The following is a 19,657-nucleotide window of genomic DNA, read 5'->3' on the forward strand; positions in this document are numbered from 1 at the left end:
TACACATGGACTATCGTTCTTGTAGCAACTATGAGTGCGAAGAGAGGATTCCGACTCTGACCATGCGGTAAGAGGGAACTGAGGGTGCGTTGCCCCGCATGACCTCTTAAAACCTTGCCTGGAGCACATGGCAATGTAATATGCCCTTATGGGTTAATGGACACTGCTGCTGAAAACTTCTGGCTTCAGCGCATGGTGCGCATGAGTACCCGCATTTGGAACGTGTATAGGGACCATCACTTGAAGAAGAATCTACACTTTTATTTCGCTATACTTCTGACAGATCATAAATACCAGTTAAAAAAAGAGCTTAACACATTCCGGATTTTCTAACTATGCAGGTAAAAAAAAAAAAGCATTTATTTTTAAGAAAGTACATTTCCAAAAGAATCACATACACATTTACAAAGAACTGAAAATGCTTTCCTACTGTTAGAATAAGCCAGGGGGGTTCCTTACTGCTTTTACATCTACTTTATGAAAATACTGCATGAATAATTATGTAAATTGATTTTTTTAATTCTAAAAAGCCTAAAAAATGATCTTACCAAAAGGCTGCTTTTCACAAACATAACAGTTTGCACTATCATTGCCAAAGGAATCAAAGATAAAAGATTTAACAGCCCTGTCATTGGTAAAATGGAACAAAAAATTGAACCACATGTTCATAATATCTTTGTTTACAATTAGCCTTTTGATTTTACTCCCAAACTGTTTGCAGATTTTTTTATAAATATAATTACAATTCTGGCTTTAAAATTAATTTCACTTAGTCACATGTACTGTCCGTCACTGTACCATACTGACTTCTAGATAGAATCTCAGAGGCCTTTGGCTTCATGAATGGCTTTATCAAATATCAAGGGTTCACATCTCTGTCAAATTAGAAAGTGTACTTGAGCTAAACTTTTCACCCTTTTAAAAAATTTTTAGCCAAGTCATAGAATACTGACTCTCTCCTGAAGAACATGTATCAGCACTTTTGAAATTAATGTCTTACCAAGACATAATTATTTGCTTTAAGTAGTACCTTCGTATACTTTCTTTAGAAAAGTAAAACAAAAACAGATAAAATGAAAGAACACAACAAAATGTGGTTAAGGTTGATGGGAAGCATACAAGACATACTTGGCTGCAACAAAATAAAGAGGTTGGTTTAGCTCTCCCTCCCTCATTTCCATCATGCCTATTTTGCAGTCCAATGTAATTCTGCACAACTGGTACCACACAAAACCTCAAAAACTGTCTTAATATTAAAAGTCCTATCTGCCCTTTTCTAATTTTAAATACAATTTATTCTCCCTTCAGAATGGTATTCTGAATTATCCACTTCAAAACCCACCTATAATTTATACCAGGGGTAGGCAACCTATGGCACGCGTGCCGAAGGCGGCACGCAAGCTGATTTTCAGTGGCACTCGCACTGCCCGGGTCCTGGCCACCGGTCCGGGGAGCTCCTCATTTTAATTTAATTTTAAAAATCTTATTTACTTTACATACAACAATAGTTTAGTTATATATTATAGACTTATAGAAAAAGACCTTCTAAAAACGTTAAAATGTATTACTGGCACCCGAAACCTTAAATTAGAGTGAATAAATGAAGACTCGGCACACCATGTCTGAAAGGTTGCCGACTCCTTATTTGTTCAATACTAATTTGGGAAAGATAGCTATAACATTCAAATATTCAAGTTGCCTAACTTCCTTCTCAGTTCATGAATCTTACTTCTGTAGCACCTTGTCCAGGGAGGACTACTCCATAAATGAGGAACTGTTCAGCAGAAAGGTGACAGAATGAGGCCCTTTGTTATTTGTTAATTTTCCAAATTGAAGAAGTCCATACCAGTTGTGTATCATGAAGCACAGCTCTGCATCAGATTGACAGTGAAGAAGGAATGGGGAGGTTGAATTCAGGACTACTTGGATCATAGGCTAGTTACCTTCCATGCAATGGGAAGCAGGAGCTTCAGACTACTGCAGCCCTGAGGCTTCATGGCAGATAGAATCTCTGTTTCCACTAAGCAAACTGAGGGAAGAATCCATCCTTCCCCTTCCCAGCACAGAACTACCAAGGGGGGAGCTGCGCAATGGAACCAGGATTTTGTCTGCAGTAATTATTACATTGGTAGAATTTAGATTCATATGTAAAATTTAGAAAGGACTATGCAATCACTTATTACTTTTTATTGATAAACACACAATCACAGAATGGCTGTATGTTGAACAATATTAAAAATAGTAAGGTACTATTACTAGGTACTACATGGTGCTCATTACTGTAGTATCTGAGTGCCTCACAATCTTTAATGTATTTATTCTCATTACACTCTGTGAGATAGGACTATTATCCCCATTTTACAGATAGTGAACTGAGGCCGAGCGAGACTAAGTGCCTTGCCAAGATCACACAGGAAAGTTGTGGCAGAGATGGAAAATGCCCTAATTACTGGAACATCCTTCCTTACATACATCATCCACACATTTAAATTTAGAGTTGCCAGCATATGTGACCCCAGTGAACTTCAACTGCTATGATGGAATAGATAAAGACAGTGGTCTCTTGAGCTGTCATGATGCAAGCCATATAGGACTTTACCGATCCAGAGCCAACTCCTTGAATTACATTTAGATTATCAAATAACTTTCCACTTACTGAAATGCGTACAATACTGATATTTAAAGTTTAAACTGTCTTCCAGTCTCCGTGGTTGGGTGGTTTGACTGGACTGGCAGACTCCCTTTTGCTGGGTGGGTGAGGGGAAAGTCCCTCCCCTCCCTCAATCTATGTGGCTACGTTCAGCTTGGAGGGGAAGGGAGAGAGTGAGGTTGAGCTGGCGATAGAGCAGGGCATTTGAGTCAATCCCTGAGTGCCCAAATGGCTAGTTTAGGGGAGATGGCAACTCTAAATTTAAATGTGCGGAGGATGTATGTAAGGAAGGATGTTCCAGTGATTAGGGGAGATGGCTACCCAGGATTGGTTGCTGGCCTGCCCACCTCCTCCCAGTACACAAGGCCCCTTGTTGGGCTTGGGAGCCAGCAAAGACAGTCATGCTATCACCTGCCATGCATCTCTATGAGTTAATGAACATGAGTGTGGCAGAACTGAGTCTCCTGGTATACCATGGAAATAGCCTGATCAAACCCACAGGAGCAGCTGAGGTGCAGAAAGGTCCTTTCCCTCAGGACAGAATTAACCACTGCTCTGAAGGGTTTTCCACTTCTTCACAGAACTCAGGGGGCCTACTTGGGTGAGTAGGACTTTCTGAAATGTTGCAGCTTTCAGTAGGGCCCAGTGCAGGGTTATGGTAGCTATCAGTTGGCTAGCTCCTAAACCTGAGTTCAGGGTCTATGAGGTGTCCAGCAAGTTTGGGTTTTGTCGAGGATGAAGAGGTCTCTTGAGATCTAGCAAGGATCTTCATCTAGTATGTATCCCTCATCTCTACCCTCATTTACTTGCATGAGAGGAGAGAGTGACAAAGGGATCTCAACAGCTGACTACATTGATTCAGTGACTTAGTGGGCTAGGCCAAGGGTGTTTGACCTCTTGTTGTAAAGCCATGAATATCTACACTAGACCACAGTTTTGCTTGGCAAGGTTTTGGGTACTGTTCAACTAGTGTTAATTTAGTTCAGTAAAGTTTAAGCCTGCTGCTTAAATCCATGTTCTATGTAGTGTGACTTCATTCTCCATGTGTTCTTTCAATCTTTAAATTACACTTAATAACTCAATAATGCTTATGATGCAAAAGCTATATTGGATATTTCAACTAAAAGTACCTCCTTCAAGCTTTTGATTAACATATAATGCCCACTACAGGCACCGCATTTTATCTGTATGTCAAATATAAGTGTTGAGTAAATCAATACATTACAAACATGACCCTTAGTTTAAATGAAATGGGACCTCTGTGAGTGACACAGAGTAAATGAACTATGGGATACCACTTTTTTATGCATATTTCTGTATTTATTTCTTTTTCTGTGCAGTGCCACTTGTCTTTTTGATACTTGCACCCCCTCTTCATTTTCTCACTGAAGAATTGTGACTTGAAATTTAAATTAAAACAAGAACCCATGGTTCCAAATTACAAATTGCCTTTATCCCCATTTTTATTATTTTTACAATTTCTCATTTATTTTTCTCTTATTTCTGTTCTTCTTAAATGAAGGAGCTTCACTGATCTTGGGGCCTGAGGCAAGGCACCAGGCCACCATATATATATATGCATATATACAATATAAATATCGTATTATACAGTATAGGTGGGGTACCATGCCCACCTTCAAGAAAGAAAAAACTTGGACATCGGACAAAGGTGTAGCACTGAATATATGGAAAAAGATCCTTCTGTATTATAGAGAGTCTGATTAGAAGAAGTCATAGTTCACAAACTGCATATTCCCCAATTGGGAAGCTGTCAAAGATCTTGCATGTCTTGTGTTAAAGCATATTTGTGTATGTATTTGTGAACACACACATAACATGTATTCAATTAAACTGTTTTTATCTAAAAATGTGATCTCATTTACGCTTTCTTTAATGTATTCTGGAGGGAACCAGTCACACCTATTCTATACTTCTGCCAACTAGTGGGTCATATACAAATGTTAATTTGATTTCCATTGAAAATATGTACAATTCTTTCAAAAAGAATCTATTGCTCACACACTGGTAATGTAAGGAAACTTAAATTACATTTGAAGGTGCAGTGTTTAATTAAAATTGGTATTTCTGAGCACCTTGTTGAACAGTGGCACCAATTTAGATATTTCTTTGTGGGGAGGATGGAATTTTGGTCCCTCTTCCTGGTAGGGACCTCATTCTGGTCCATGCTCATTCTCCCCAGGGCTCCGGGTCTCCCTCAGCCAGAGAGTCTTCCCTCTCACTTACTCACTCGGTGTTGCCAGGACTCATGTTCTCTGGAGATTCCACTGTACTCTGCTGTAAAGGAGAGACTCCTCATGTGCCAAGCTACAACACCATTTGACCCATCTGCCTCACTGTTTGGATGGAAGGGCATCCAGGCTAAATTTGAGTGGCATTGAGATCTCGTGTGCAGGTCTCCAATGCCACTCACTGAGATTTGCCCAAGCTGCTCCTTTGTCTGCACAGAGGGCCTGCTGGGTCAAATTTCAGTGGCACTGCAACCAGACAGCTTGAGTGATGCTCCAGATTGCTCCAGCAGCAGCTGTACTGATTTAGTACAGGACCACTGGTTAAAAGTTGTCAGGCTGTACCCAAGCTCTGCAGCCTATAGAACTTTGGGCAATTGCAAAAACCTTGGGGAGGGCATTCACTTCCCCTGCTCCCCAATTGGCACAACTGCAGCTGAATAGTGACAGGATTTGTGACCCCAGCTGTAAAGGGAACCCTTGACACAAAACATAAACCAGTCTCCATCTTATGTTTTTGAAATAGCATAAGGAAATATTTGTTTCTACAACAGGGATTTAAAAAAATATACCAGGCAGTAAAATTCTTCCCTTGAATGTAAATCAATGTATAAACATAATGAAAATTAGTTTATAGCCCTCAACTTTGACTTTGAAAAGCCCAATGTCATTATTGTCACTGGGAATGCGTGTACCAGGATTTCTCAGCCTCTGATGGAGATGTTGCTGGAAGGAGGCTGTAGCCAATCAGAAACCACCAGGATACATAAGAAGGATTGCCTATTTCTTCTAAGGAGGAATTCAGGGCGAAGCTGGAACAGGTGAGGAGCATCTCAGTCCTAACCCAAAGCCTTGGACCTGGGCCTAACCATTAGACTGCATCTTCAGATAAGCAGTGTGACAAACTGATTATTTTTGTTGTGAGGTTTAAAGGCCCATGCAGGTAAATTTTGAGTTTAACCTTACTTAACTGTTAAAGGACCACCAAAAAGCTCACTGAATGAGATGCTTTGCTCTTGGAAAGCTTTGACAGTCGCCTTTGAGCAAACAGTTCATCAGAATGAATTTGTGCGTGACCTAAGAACTTCGGCACTTAGCAACTCAAAAAGGTTATTTTAAGATGTAGGTACATAATTCTTTCTGACATGGATGATTGCTGTTAATATGAATCATTCTGACATTTTCTTTTAATGTTGCATTATAAATTGCAATAAAGCATTTCTAAATGATCTCACACCTCAGAATGAGTTTTAATACGCATTACTTATTGCATCAGTATGTCATATCTTTATCTTTATCAACAGTTGATTATTTTAAAAATGGCTTTTGTAACTCAATTCCTCAAGTTACTTTCTTTGAGGAAAATACAATATGACTAAATTTAAAGGCAATTCAGTATAATAGCAGCTATCATCCACATTCCTAGCATGGACTTGGGTAGAATATTATCTTTTCTAGACCGTCAATATTTTGTGCTAACTTTAGCTTACAGATATCATAAACATTTGGTATCACTCTTTCCTTGGTGAGAGCACATTTCAAGGTAATAAAGAACATTGTTTCATTGTAGCAATGCATGCAATAAGGATCTTATTTTAAAGCTTGGGCCTGATGAATTATAATTTTCTTTTTTTACACTGCTTTCTAAATGGACATTATAATATTGGATCTAATACTCAGAAGTACATCACAAGTTAAATGGGTTATAGTTTACTTTTACCTTCATCTATAACAGCCTGCCACTGTAATACATGCTTCTGATATGAAGGTCTGACAGCGAAGGCCTGACATTGCCAGTCCCTGAATGTAGGCATTCCAGCAGGACAAGAAGGATTCTCACATATTTTGTATTGTATTCTGGGTCCATGACAATCTCCTTCAGGACCTGGCCTAGAGAAGATGGAACAGACATCTTTTATTTGTTGGTGACATTCTGCCAAACTCTTAAAACGCCAGTCCACTTCATTCAGTCTATATAAAAAGTTGCTTTAACAAGCAGACATCTTTTGATGAAATACATTTTTACCTTAAAAACACATTTTAAAAATCAACAACTACAAAATCAAACTTTAAAAAACTTTGGCTTCTGTTTTTCATCAAGTCTCTTGAGAAAGATTCACAAATTCCAAATTTTCATTTACACCTCGGAATAAATGAAGAGGGAAGTTCAGCACAGGTATTCAACACAGGTTATTATAGCCCTCCAGCTGCTTTTTTCAATATAATTCAGGTGTTTTTTTTCAGCTCCTGATTAAGTCTAAATCATCAATGAATGGGCACAACACTTGCATGTACTTTAAATTCACAGCTTTCTGCAATTTCCTCGTGCACTGTTACAGTTTTCAAGTCCAATTCCCCACCCTATCCCTCCACTTTCTTCTGGCCTTTCAGTTGTTCCGATGGGTGCTAATTATGGAAGAGCAATAGCAGACTGCAGAAACTGGAGAGTATGCAATTATTGGAAAATCTTGCCTGGAAAACTAGTGAAAATGAAATTAAGACATCCCTAAGTGCTGGGAATAGTTTATAGGCATCTTATAATACAGCTAGAAGTGACATTCACATGGGAGGGAGCTAGGGAAGAATTTTGCACACAGCAAAAAAAGCTTTTCTGTCAGAATACCTTGTTCAGTACACCAATTTCCATGTTTTCCCCATCTTCCATTTTACAAACTCCTCTGTCTGTTTATCTCTATCTCTGGTATGTTTTTCCTCTCTTTTTCTCCATCTTTTCCCTTCTTCCCTCTTACTTTACCCATTCCTGTTATCGCTACTTCTCTCCCCACTATTTCTCTTATATTCCTTTCCTACGAAGGAAAAAATGGTATTGAGCAATTGAGAGGGGACGGTATTTTTTTAGCCATATGTTTAGAGTTCTGGGATGAAATCCTGGCTTCAATGAAGTCAGCGGTTAAACACTCCTTGCTTTCGATGTGGCAACTTTTTTTGTTTATTTTTGTTCATACCTATTTAACTTAAATGCTTGTAAAAACTGTTGAGAGGAAAGGTTTAAGCATCTGTCCAATTGAGGGTAAGACCATTCCCATTTCAGTTCTCATCTCCTTCAAGGACTCCTCCAGCAAACAAATGGAGGACAAGACCTGATATTCTGGATATTTTTTTCAGGTGAAAAAAATGTAAAAGGCATGAACTCACTTATTTTTTTGTTTGTAGGTCACCTTTAAAATATACTTGTATTCTTTGATACAGTACTTCCAGAAAACTTTACACTAGGTCCAACTTTGCTGCTCTCACTACACTTTTGCACAGCGGAAGCTGGTGATAGCAACAATGAAGACCAAGCTTCCCCTCACCCTGTTACAGTGACAATAAGCAGAGCTGTGCAAACAATCAAAAATGTTTTTCATTAATATTTGTTTGATTTTAAAATGAATTCATTTCAACTATGTTTGTTCCTGGTATATTTGCTATTAACAAACATTCTTGTAAATGAGTTTACTGTCAGGACTGTTAATGAAAATAATGAAATTTACATGACTACTGGAAAATATATAGGGAGTGTGAACTTCCAGTTTCTAAAGTTTTGCAACAGAAACCTCATGGTAAAAGATCTCTTCCCTGATTGGATGAGCATAAACATACAAAGTGGTTTGTGTACGCAATCAAAAGTAAAAAACACAGCTCAGATCTCAGATATTGAGTTCTCACAATTAACTGACTGTGCACAATCTCCAGAGGAAGAATATTTTGCCAGAATTAGTCAGAAAATTAGTTTGAAAATCAAATAACTAAAATAAAATTGTAAGCTATGTCCTTGTAGAAACAGAGGAAAAAATAATATAATAATTTATTTACTATGAATTTTTTTTTTAGGTCTCATGACAAGTTTACATGAATAAATTCTTGCTGTTTCTTAGCAAGACAAACTCATGTGACCAGTTTTTTTGGAGGAAGGTTGAACTTCTCAAACCCTACAAATCTCCTATTTCCCATTATTCAGTATTTATGGAAAAAGAAGAATTGTATACATGTAGCACAGCTGTGTATAACCAGGTTTGACTACAGTTAAACATTACTGAGAAATTCTATAGCACAAAAAAGAAAAATGGAACTTTTTTTACCCAGTGCATTTGCGCTGTCGACTGCTGACTCCAGTGTTGCAAGTTCTGCTGCAAGTGCTCCATGTGCTCCACTCCCCCTCCAGATGTTCAGGAAAAGATGTCCTACTGGTACATTCTCCAGCCTTACACCACTATGCCAAAAGTCAACTCTCAGGTGAATAAATCAAGGCACATCCAAAATAACTTATTGCCTTCTGTTTGCATTGGTAGCACAGCATAAGCAGGGCTTATTGAACATACTCTTAAAAACATCAAGTCAAAGAAAATACTGGGAATTTAGGGCCTGTTCCAACTCCCCTTGAAATCAATAGAATTTTTCCACTGATGCCCATGATAGTTTCACTTGGTCCTTACTGCATAAAACACGCCATTCTGGACTTCAAGATCATTTGGCTTCCCCTACCATTCAACTACTCCAAAAAAGCACTGAAGTGAGGAGGATGAAAGTCAATACAGCTGAGAGATAATCTATATCTATCTATATCAATATGCTTATATGAAGTTCTGGGCTTGATGTATACATTCACATGTATTTCTGCAATTTATAATGAAAACTGATGTAATGCAGCGCACAAATTTTAGGGTAAATGGCACTTTATTGATAATGGGAGGTAGGAATGCCCTACTTAGCTTTCAGAATATTTTGGGTGGAATCCTGGCCCTAGTAAAGTCAATGGAAGTTTCAATAGGGCCAGGATTTCACCCATTGTATTTCTGCACATATACATCATTTGCCAGGAGAGGACAACTACAATTTCTCCTCTCATTTATCTACTGTGTAATACGCTGTGTAACAGTAAATCATCTGTTAGATTTAGCTTTCAATTTTATTTTTCTAAGAGGTGTCCAGATGCCATAGGAATAAGCACATTACAAGTGTATACATACAATTTTGCAGAGTAGGTAAATGGAATACCCCTCCCACACACACACTTAAAATACACACACACATATAATGTGCCTATCACCATGGTATCTGGGCACCATGGCAGAACTAAAATTCAAAGCAAATTTTTTCAGAAATAGGACCTCAACATTTCACTCTCCAGGAATGAACATTTTGGAACAAGTTATGTACTATGATAGGATGCAGCCTTTGTGTTTATTAAATTTTGATCTTTTAGTATGGATCTTCAAACTGTATCCCTTCTATCTTATGAAGCTTAATGTTCAAAGGGGACATGGTTGGGCAAAAATGAACATTTTTCACAAAACTAGTAATTTCTGTGCTACTGTCTGAAGATGGCTCAGAAGTCAATTTAGGAAGCCTAAGTTATAATTCACTTTAGAAGAAATAATATGTGCTCTTGAGCTTCCTCAGACAATCACAAGGGAGTTATCTGGTTACACACATCTTTCTGCTAATTCAGAAATACAAATGCAAATCCATCCTCCAGTGCATCTAGGGCCAATTCGGCGGCTGGTCCTTCCCTCCGAGAGGGAGTGAGGGACACGCCGCCAAATTGCCACTGAAGAGCTGGACGTGCTGCCCCTCTCCGTTGGCCGCCCCAAGCACCTGCTTGCTGGGCTGGTGCCTGGAGCTGGCCCTGAATGCATCATGTGGATTTGTGACCTTCACGGGGGATTTGTGGCCAGAAATCAATGAATGGATTACACTAATTGAGAAACAGTTTTTCCTTTATTACAGATATAATATTCTTTACTTAATTGATTCAGAACACTATAATGTATGTGAGAAACACAGTCGCATAGAAACTAGTGGTACATGAGAGGTGCAATGTAGTAAAATAAAAGGCTTGCCACAGGCTAACTTTGAAAAAAGATAAAATCTGCATATCACAAAACATAAATAAATCTCTTCTGCAAAATGCAGTAAAAGATATTATTCAGCTATACAAGAGGGGGCAGGTACAGATAAGAGTTAATAACTTTTCTTTTATCATTTTTCTAGTAGTGTATGAGCAATTTGTGCTAATGGTACTCTCCATTATAAATACAGGTGTCAATACTCAAACCAGTACTCTTTTACCTACTAATAAAAAGATGTATAAACTTCTTTTTAACTGTACCCACTGTAGTGTATTATTTTGCTGGATTCTATGGTTCAGATCCAAAGCTGATGTAAATCAGCGTAGCTCCAATGACTTAATGGGAATGTTATGCTAATTTATGCCATCTGAGAATCTGGCCCAGTATATTTTGTAATTGTACCAGGTACAAAATAATAAGAATACAATAACTGGGCATAATGACTACTGAATTTCAGTGGCATCAGTGACTCATCAAATATTTCTTTTCATTCTGAGTACTAAGCTAATGCCCTAGAGAGCTGTTAATGTATACTGTGCTTCTGGAAAGGACATCTTTCAAATGAAACACACAAATCAAGGCCTTGACTATCCGTGGTCATGAAATATGTGTGTAATTTAGCACAAGGTTACTTTTGTTACTTCCAGTGTAATTCCCAGTTGGGAGTAATCTTAAATTTCACCTTAATTTTTTTCAATTTCTGTCCTAAAGTGTTGTGCAGTGATGGTGGAGTTATACCATATGGTTACAACATCCTCGGATGACTGCATTTCTGTTAGATTAGCAACTTCTATATATGCAAACTGTAAAATGCTTGTGGATGCCTCTGGTTAAAAATGCCCATGTACATATAAATAGGCTTGGGAGAATTCAATTTTTTTATATAATTTTGACAGATGATATTGATGTTTATTTTTAAGCAATTTTAGATATTTGTCCATTTTAAATTTTCATGGTGTGCAAAATTATGGGTCATGCACTTTCCCCCCAATTTTTATCTATTTAAATGTTCATTGTTGCAGGAAATTATGGGGGGTCAGACAATAATTATTTAGTGGCAGTATATGTTGAGATTCAAAAAATTTAAAGTTTTATAATAATTAAAACACAAATTGTCAATGTCACATGTCAAAATATAGAAATCAATATCCTTAAATCAAACTCTAAGACATTTTCAGGCACCATTTTTCTTACTTTGCCTATCTGTAAATTTCAGTTATTATTAATGGAAATATGTTTTCATCTGTGCATGTGTACAATGAAATTAACATTTACTGACATATACCAACAAAAATCTAATCCTTACATATAAAGGTATATATAGTATTATAGATATATGGGGTAAAAGGGACAGTATCTGCACTAGGTAGAGGCTGAGGAATGCTCACAAATCCCTCACTTACAGAATAATTTAATCAGGATGAGCATGAAACAAGACAGACTGTTGTACATCATCTCCTAAAAGAAGGAATGTTGTACAACAATACAACACTGTCATGCTCTGAGCAAAACAGAGTAGGACTGACTAGTTAATATGAAACTCATCTTGAATCATGACAATGGAAAGAAGAAAATTTCCTAGTCCAGTAAGATAATTACGATGTTTCAGGGATGTCTGCTTACTTCATTCTGCTAGATGTGTCTCCCACCCCACACAGGTCCTTGTTCTAGACCTAGTCTCTCCTAGTCCATCTTGTCTCATTATCCCAATCCAAGTCCCTCTACCCTTAGCTCTATATCACAGCCTCTCCCCATGTCCCTCGGCTCCACAGCCCAACCCCCATGCCTAGCTCTTTGTCCCAGTCTTCCCCCAACACCTGTGGTCCCCCCAGTGTCCCCACTGCCAATCTCCAAGCTTGGACCACCAGCATTCCAGTCAGGCTTCTTCTTTCTCCATGCTGTCTTGGAACACTGAGAGTACCAGATAGGAAGGCTCTTTTCTCTCAAAAAGAGCAGGAGTACTTGTGGCACCTTAGAGACTAACAAATTTATTAGAGCATAAGCTTTCGTGGACTACAGCCCACTTCTTCGGATGCTGTAGTCCACGAAAGCTTATGCTCTAATAAATTTGTTAGTCTCTAAGGTGCCACAAGTACTCCTGTTCTTTTTGCGGATACGGACTAACACGGCTGCTACTCTGAATCCTATCTTTTCTCTCAGTTTCACTGTCCAGTGCTATCACAGCCCCTGGCTGTTCGAAGAAGGAATTGCTGGGAATGTCCTGCTCAGCCCTTGCAGCATGCTCAGTACAGAGAGAATTTAGCTGCTAAATGCTAACAAATCTCTACTGAGCATATGAGATCTGGGATTTTTAGAGGCACATAGTTTGACCAAATTTGAGCCTATTTTGATGAGGATGGCAATAGCACATCCCTGGTACCAATGACCCCTCTGACAAATTGTAATTCCCTGTTTCAAGTGACCCCTCTGACAAATTTAAATTCCTTGTTTCAAAGAATAGAGGCTTATCAGTTAAATAGTTGCAAGGATTCTTTTAACAAAGACAAAACAATGTATTTTGTTCTGAGAACTGGCTAAACCATTTTTGCTGAAAATTTCCAAAAGTATTTAACATGAGGTAGACACCTACCATGGAAAATGTCAGCCTGAACAGTTAAAGGTTGGCAAAGTTATAAGCAACAGAAAACAAGGTCTTACAATGGAAACTGTCAGCCAACGTTAGTATAGCTGACCCTGCACCACTTATAATATAGCCTTAAGGCTCTCTCCTCTCAACGCATGATGGATTTATACATATATTTCTCTTTCCTCAGTAAAGAATGCTACCTTTAGCAAGAAATAGTAGTTGTTTTAAAATATTAAATAGGCTACACAAGTCTAGTTTGCCAGTATCATTAGGGTGACACAACTTCATTATTCCAATGGAACGAAAATAAATAATGGCTTGTTCCCAATGTACACCACTGATATTATCTGAATATCTTATTCTGTTTATGGTTTTGTTTGGTTTTTAGATGATGAAAAACTGTCCTTGGCTCAATGTTTTATGATTCAAAGAGCAAATTATCCCTTAGGGAGACTGTACGGGGGCTGGCAGTGTAAAACCATGAGAAGAGCAAGATATATGAATGTTTCTGTGCTGGTTATTACTTTTTTTCTAAAAAGAGAGTTAGCTTACACACTTGACCTCCATTTATTGTGATAGCACACATTTGGCAGAGGCCCTCCGAAGCATAAAAGCTGTGGATGGACATTTAACAGAAGTCTCACTTTAAGTGACCATTTCATTTCTTTGTTGATGAGTTCTTTAGGAAATCTGTCACTCTTTTAGGTGCTGTGACACTTTAAAACTTCTTTGAAATAAACCTCTTCTGTAGTAATTTGTATATAGTAATTCTGTACTGTTTCTTTGCATGAGATTAATTTTAGTAAGTAGTGTTTGTGAGTGTCTGAAAATTCATATTTCTGCTTACAAATAAAGTACTGAAACAAAGACATTCCATTTACAAAATGTATTACAAAAAGCAGAATTAGCTTTAAATAAAAATAGTGAAAATGTGAAAACATATTTTGGTTTGGTTAAGTTAGAGATGTTTCACTTTTAATAGGGATAAATATCCTTTCCCCACACACAAGCAAGATTCTGATCTACACAAATAACTATTTAATTAGGCAAATGCATATGTGTATTCTCCCCATCCCCAAAATATTCACATTGTATATAGAAAAAAACTATTTTTCTGGTGTTAATCAGAATAAACAGTAACTGTAATGGACTCTTTCAAACGTCTATTAATCCCCTTTCTAAAACTGTTATATCTTCAGAATAATTATATTTTGTTTCAGGTGTACACAGTAAATAGGGGTGTATAGATGATCAAATCTGTTTATTTGAAAACCTGAGACCTTAATGCTAGGGAAAAATCTAAAAATTATTCACTGATATATTTTATATTTTCCCTTTATGTTAAACGTAAATGACACTCAATTACCTATTGCCAGTCAAAATAGTGTTTAGGTGTTGAGCCTGGTAATTTATGTTAAAATATTCAATAACGACCCTACCGTTATTATATAGTTTGTATAAAGACCACAGAACAGGATAGTGTTCCTATTAGATTTTTTTCTATAGTGAAATTCATTTGTATAGTGACATTGATTTATTTATATTTTGAACTGTTGTGAGAAACCCATAAAGACATGCTAAGACTAAGTGTATTTGCATATACAGTGATATCCCTATTGTACACTATGGTAATGTTATATTAATAACAGTTATTCCCAGAAATATCTAGTTATATACTGTATTTCCTAACATTTACAAATTAAAATGATTCATCTCATATTTAAAAGTAATGTGTGCGCAATTTTTCAGAAACAATTTTCAAAATTTAATCACAATAAATTAATTGCTGCATTACTTCCGTTAGTTACAATAGGAAAATCAGTGGTCATACCTTTCCAGTGTCACAGTCTGTTCCATCCATTGGCGGATCCAGTTTAGTTTTGCACTCCTTCTTACCTTCTACCTTACACCACAACCCAGTGCATATAACATGCTGAAAAACAAACATACATTGCTAAGGACAGAGGACTTAAATGACTGTATATATGTTAATTTCAGCAGGCAGGTGCTGGTTTGGTGATACTGAAGTATGTACAGAGTTAAACATCAACAAAAATTGTGGATATAGTATGCAGCAAATCCTGGATGCACCCCCCTTGGACACGGACACAGTGGAACAAGTCCAGTTGTGCTGTGGAGTGGGTGACGGATTCCAGGACCCTGTGTACAGAGTCACAACCCTTCAGTGTTGCCAAACTGACACAGGAAGTGCTTTGATAGGCAAAGGGGATCTACCACTATATTGATTGACTGACTTAGAGGTAGCTGTGAATGGTATGCTACAGCCACAGTCTGAAATGAGTACTCTGTTTCCACCCACCAGCGCACAGCTCAGATATTTGACCTACAGGCTGGGGCCCCATAGTGCATATGGACAAAAAACAAGTAGGCATAGGGGGCATAGTGATATACTTCTTTCTCCACAAAACTCAGAGCTTCTTAAGAATTAAGAGAGCTAATAGTTTATTCCATTATTATTTTACCACTCATTCAAGCATTGAAAGGAAAGAAAACTAGCACTGTCATTAGAAATGAACGTATGCTTTAGAAATCAGTGAAGTGTTAGGTTGTGAGTGTGTGTGTGTATATAACTTGTGAATTATGTTCACTACAGGGCTTTGAGATGAAGTATAATAGACTTGACTTAAAGGTGTAAAACTGAAAAGCTAAATGAAAATTGAAAGATTAGTGCACTGAATCACCACCTCAACAGAATGTGTGAGGCAAGTTAGTAAGCACATTTAAATAGCTTTTCCTGAATTGTAAAATTCATCTAATACTTCCTAGTTTGAATCATTTTAGAACACCATGCTACTGCAGTGACAATCTCAAAGAATGATCTATTTTGGTGGCTCTCCAACAAACCAGAATGTGCCAGGAAGTCGTCACAGATGAAAATAAAAAGGAATTTTTAGGTTAAGTAAAATTTATTTTTCTACTTAGTCTGGTCAATAGGGCATTCAGCTCATAAATGCTTATGTCAATTTTAATTTTAGCTTTGCAGTTCACCCTTAAATCAAATATGAATTTTCTAGCATAGTCAAGACTGAAGTGAGTTTTCAAAACCCATGTGAATATTTGTAAAACTTCTGCTATTGCTCGAATAATATAGAAAACATTTCTTCAGACACCATTAAGCTCCCTGATGACTTCCTCAAATGTTCCCTGTTCACTCCATCCCAATGGTTCATGCTTCCTGATGTACTTCCATTCCTTCATAATCTTCTCTCCCCTGGAAGCAACTCAACACTCAACTCAATCTGGTATTCACATAGAACGGATATCAAATAAGATGACAAGGCAAATTATAATGGTTTTTCACTAAGGGGTCATAAAATTTTAGATGTTATAGATGGAAAGAACAGTTGGTCCTTCAGCCCATCCTCTGGGTTCAGGAGAGGACAGTTTTTATTTTTCCCTGAAAGGAAGTCCAGCCATGAACATTGCTGCCTATTGTAATTCCTCAATGGCTCCCGAAAGCCTCTTCTATTTGTCCCTACAGAGAAATTGCAAGGCTGTCTTATCCTCAAGAGAGAGGAATCAAGTTCAGAATTGAGACTTCCTTCCCCTCCCCCCCTATTTTGTTACCCTCCCTTACCTGAAAACCAGATGGAAGCGAACAGGGCCAGCTGTGGCTGGATCACTGCTTGAAGGCAATCTGATGCCCACAAAATATGGACAGTGCAGGGGCAAGAAGGATCAGGAGAGACAGGGGGATAAAAGAAACAGATCAGCACCAGTTTCTCAGAATCCAGGTCACTAGAAGACAAGATGTGGTCTGTCTGTCTTAAATTCTTTATTATTCTGGCAAAATTGAATAATAGTTTCTGGTCTTTGATATGATGCATGAAAAATGTGTTTATATTATGTTTTCTAAATAAAATGGTACCTGAAAAAACTTCATTGTAAGGGAAATATCATTTAATAAATGTTTGTATCTGGGCCAGGGCATAGGACTACCTGAAAATGTCAATGTGTTTCTTGTATGTAAATTTGTCAGTAGTAACATCTTACAAAATGAAGAGATTTATTTCTGTAGGTCAGAGAATTGTACAGAAACAAAGGTCAGAATGACAATGAGCCAAATTCATCCCTGGAGTATTGCCAATGGACTTACACCTAGGAAGAAATTGACCTAATAAGGCATCATATGTTTATAAATATCTCATAAAAACTCTAAAAAAAATGTTAGAGCTGGCCCTAGCCTAAATATTTACACATCACAATGTCATTTGTTTTATGGTTTAAGGTCCAAAGAGAAAAACTAACTTTGCATTTCTAAAACTAGGTTTTAAGGAAACTTTTTTTTTAAGCCCATAACTGTAAGGGAAGCATTAAAGTTAGGAACAAGCCTTCCAGGCCAATTCCTGAAGATAAGGCATCCATCAGGCCTTCTACTGTTGTAGTCCTATTCCAAATAAGAAATGGGAGAAAAGGGAATAGTGAGCTCAGTTCAACCTCACTGGAGCAAGGATATAGGTAAACTGACAATAACAATAAAATCAAAACAAGACTTCCTATTCATAGCTCAGATAAGAGCCTTATTTGAATTTTATATCCTGGATCCACATACCTAAATGACTACATTTGAGGAAACAGTTCTCCAAGATTTCAAGATACAAAATCGAAAGTCCTTCCCTTTTAGAGAGTATTTTTACCCCTTTTAACTTTCAACTTGTACCCAAAGAACTTCAAATACATAGGAATGCAAAGCTGGCTGCAATTGACCATAAATCATAAACGATTGACTTCCAATCATAAAAGATGTATGACCAGATTTACATAGGTCTTTTGGTGCCTAAATATGCAGATGGGTTTCTAGTTACAAAAACAACTAAGCAGCTTGTAAGTCAATGGCAGTTAGGTGCCTATTCAGACATCACTAGATGTCTACCTGCCTCTAGGCACCTAAATACCTTTGTAAATAGCCTGTGGCCCATAACCCCCACCACCTAAACTTATCCTAGAGAGAGAGGATGTAACCAATTTAGATGGCCATTGCACCTAAAGTCAACTATCTCCTAGGTTCACTTCCTCCCTTTTCACTACATTTTTAATAAGAGGTAAACAAATTACTAAGCACATTTACATTAGAGAAAAAGAACACACACATAAAAAGTTTGATGTATTCTCACTGGGAATTAGGATACATTAAGATGACTCTGATATTTAACTCCACCTTTGAGCCTTCATCAAAGGCCCATATGAACTGACCAACCCAAGAACATGCAGGCCTCCGATAATGGCTAATATTGGCAGAAAACCTATAAATTGTCTCTCCTGCCCACTATGCTTCACCAAAGATGTCAGGTGATCTCCTGTTATTAAAGCCACATGGATGACTTTTTTAGCTCTATGCCTGATATCAGCTACCAAGACCAGTCTCTCATCAGCCACTTCTTTAGAAATTGGCCCAGATTTTAAATCAAACAATTTCTCTCTTATTCTTACCTACTTATTAAAAGGTAGGTAGAGTATTAGTGCCTTTGGCAGCCACACTAGAAAAGCATTTAGTTTCATATACAGATTTATTTAAATTAGATTAAGAAAATCAAAGTTTTTTTAAAATGCACAAACCCACACAATTATGTGATGGTATTATAAACATCTTAATAGATCTGAATACCAAAAAAACATCGGTCACTCTGAATTTAACTGACAGAAATGTTAACACAAATTGGTAATGTTGCATCTGCTAATGAATAGATACCTAAATTCCGTGCAAGTTACAAGAGTAGTCTCTCTAACTTCAGCTCAAGCATATTGTAAAGGGAAATCATGCCTCACCAATCTACTAGAATTCTTTGAGGGGGTCAACAAGCATGTGGACACGGAGGATCCCGTGGATATAGTGATATAGTGATATAAATATATATAGATATATTTAGATTTTCAGAAAGCCTTTGACAAGGTCCCTCACCAAAGGCTCTTAAGCAAAGTAAGCAGTCATGGGATAAGAGAGAAGGTTCTCTCATGGATTGGTAACTGGTTAAAACAGGGGTCGGCAACTTGCAGCACGTGAGCTGATTTTTAGTGGCACGCTGCTGCCAGCCGGGGTCCCAGCTGCCGGCCCCGCTCAGTCCGCTGCCGGCAGGAGCACCGCCAGCTTTTCTGCCGCCCTAGGCGGTGGAAGGTCCCGCCCCGAAATGCCGCCCCCCACAGAGTCAGCAGAAGGTCCCGCCACCGAAATACCGCAGCGGTCGCCGCCCCCCAAATTGTAGCACCCTAGGCGACCGCCTAGGTCGCCTAATGGATTGCGCCGGCCCTGGCTGCCAGCCTGAGTGAATGAAACCCCTGGCCAGCAGCGGCTGAGCGGGGCCGA

General features: G+C 38.0%; 1 protein-coding gene across 1 annotated transcript in view; it reads right to left on the reverse strand.

The window, feature by feature from the left end:
• Positions 1-19,657, reverse strand: part of ADAMTS19 (ADAM metallopeptidase with thrombospondin type 1 motif 19) — a 264,607-nt gene that overhangs the window by 71,743 nt on the left and 173,207 nt on the right. The window contains exons 11-13 of the mRNA XM_054033172.1: positions 15,167-15,268; positions 8,979-9,109; positions 6,617-6,786 (exon numbers count right to left, since the gene is read on the reverse strand). Coding sequence (XP_053889147.1) covers positions 6,617-6,786; positions 8,979-9,109; positions 15,167-15,268 — 403 coding nt within the window. The remainder of the gene's footprint in view (positions 1-6,616; positions 6,787-8,978; positions 9,110-15,166; positions 15,269-19,657) is intronic.

This window comes from Malaclemys terrapin, chromosome 6 (assembly GCF_027887155.1).
Source record: "Malaclemys terrapin pileata isolate rMalTer1 chromosome 6, rMalTer1.hap1, whole genome shotgun sequence".
Taxonomy (NCBI): Eukaryota; Metazoa; Chordata; order Testudines; family Emydidae; genus Malaclemys; species Malaclemys terrapin.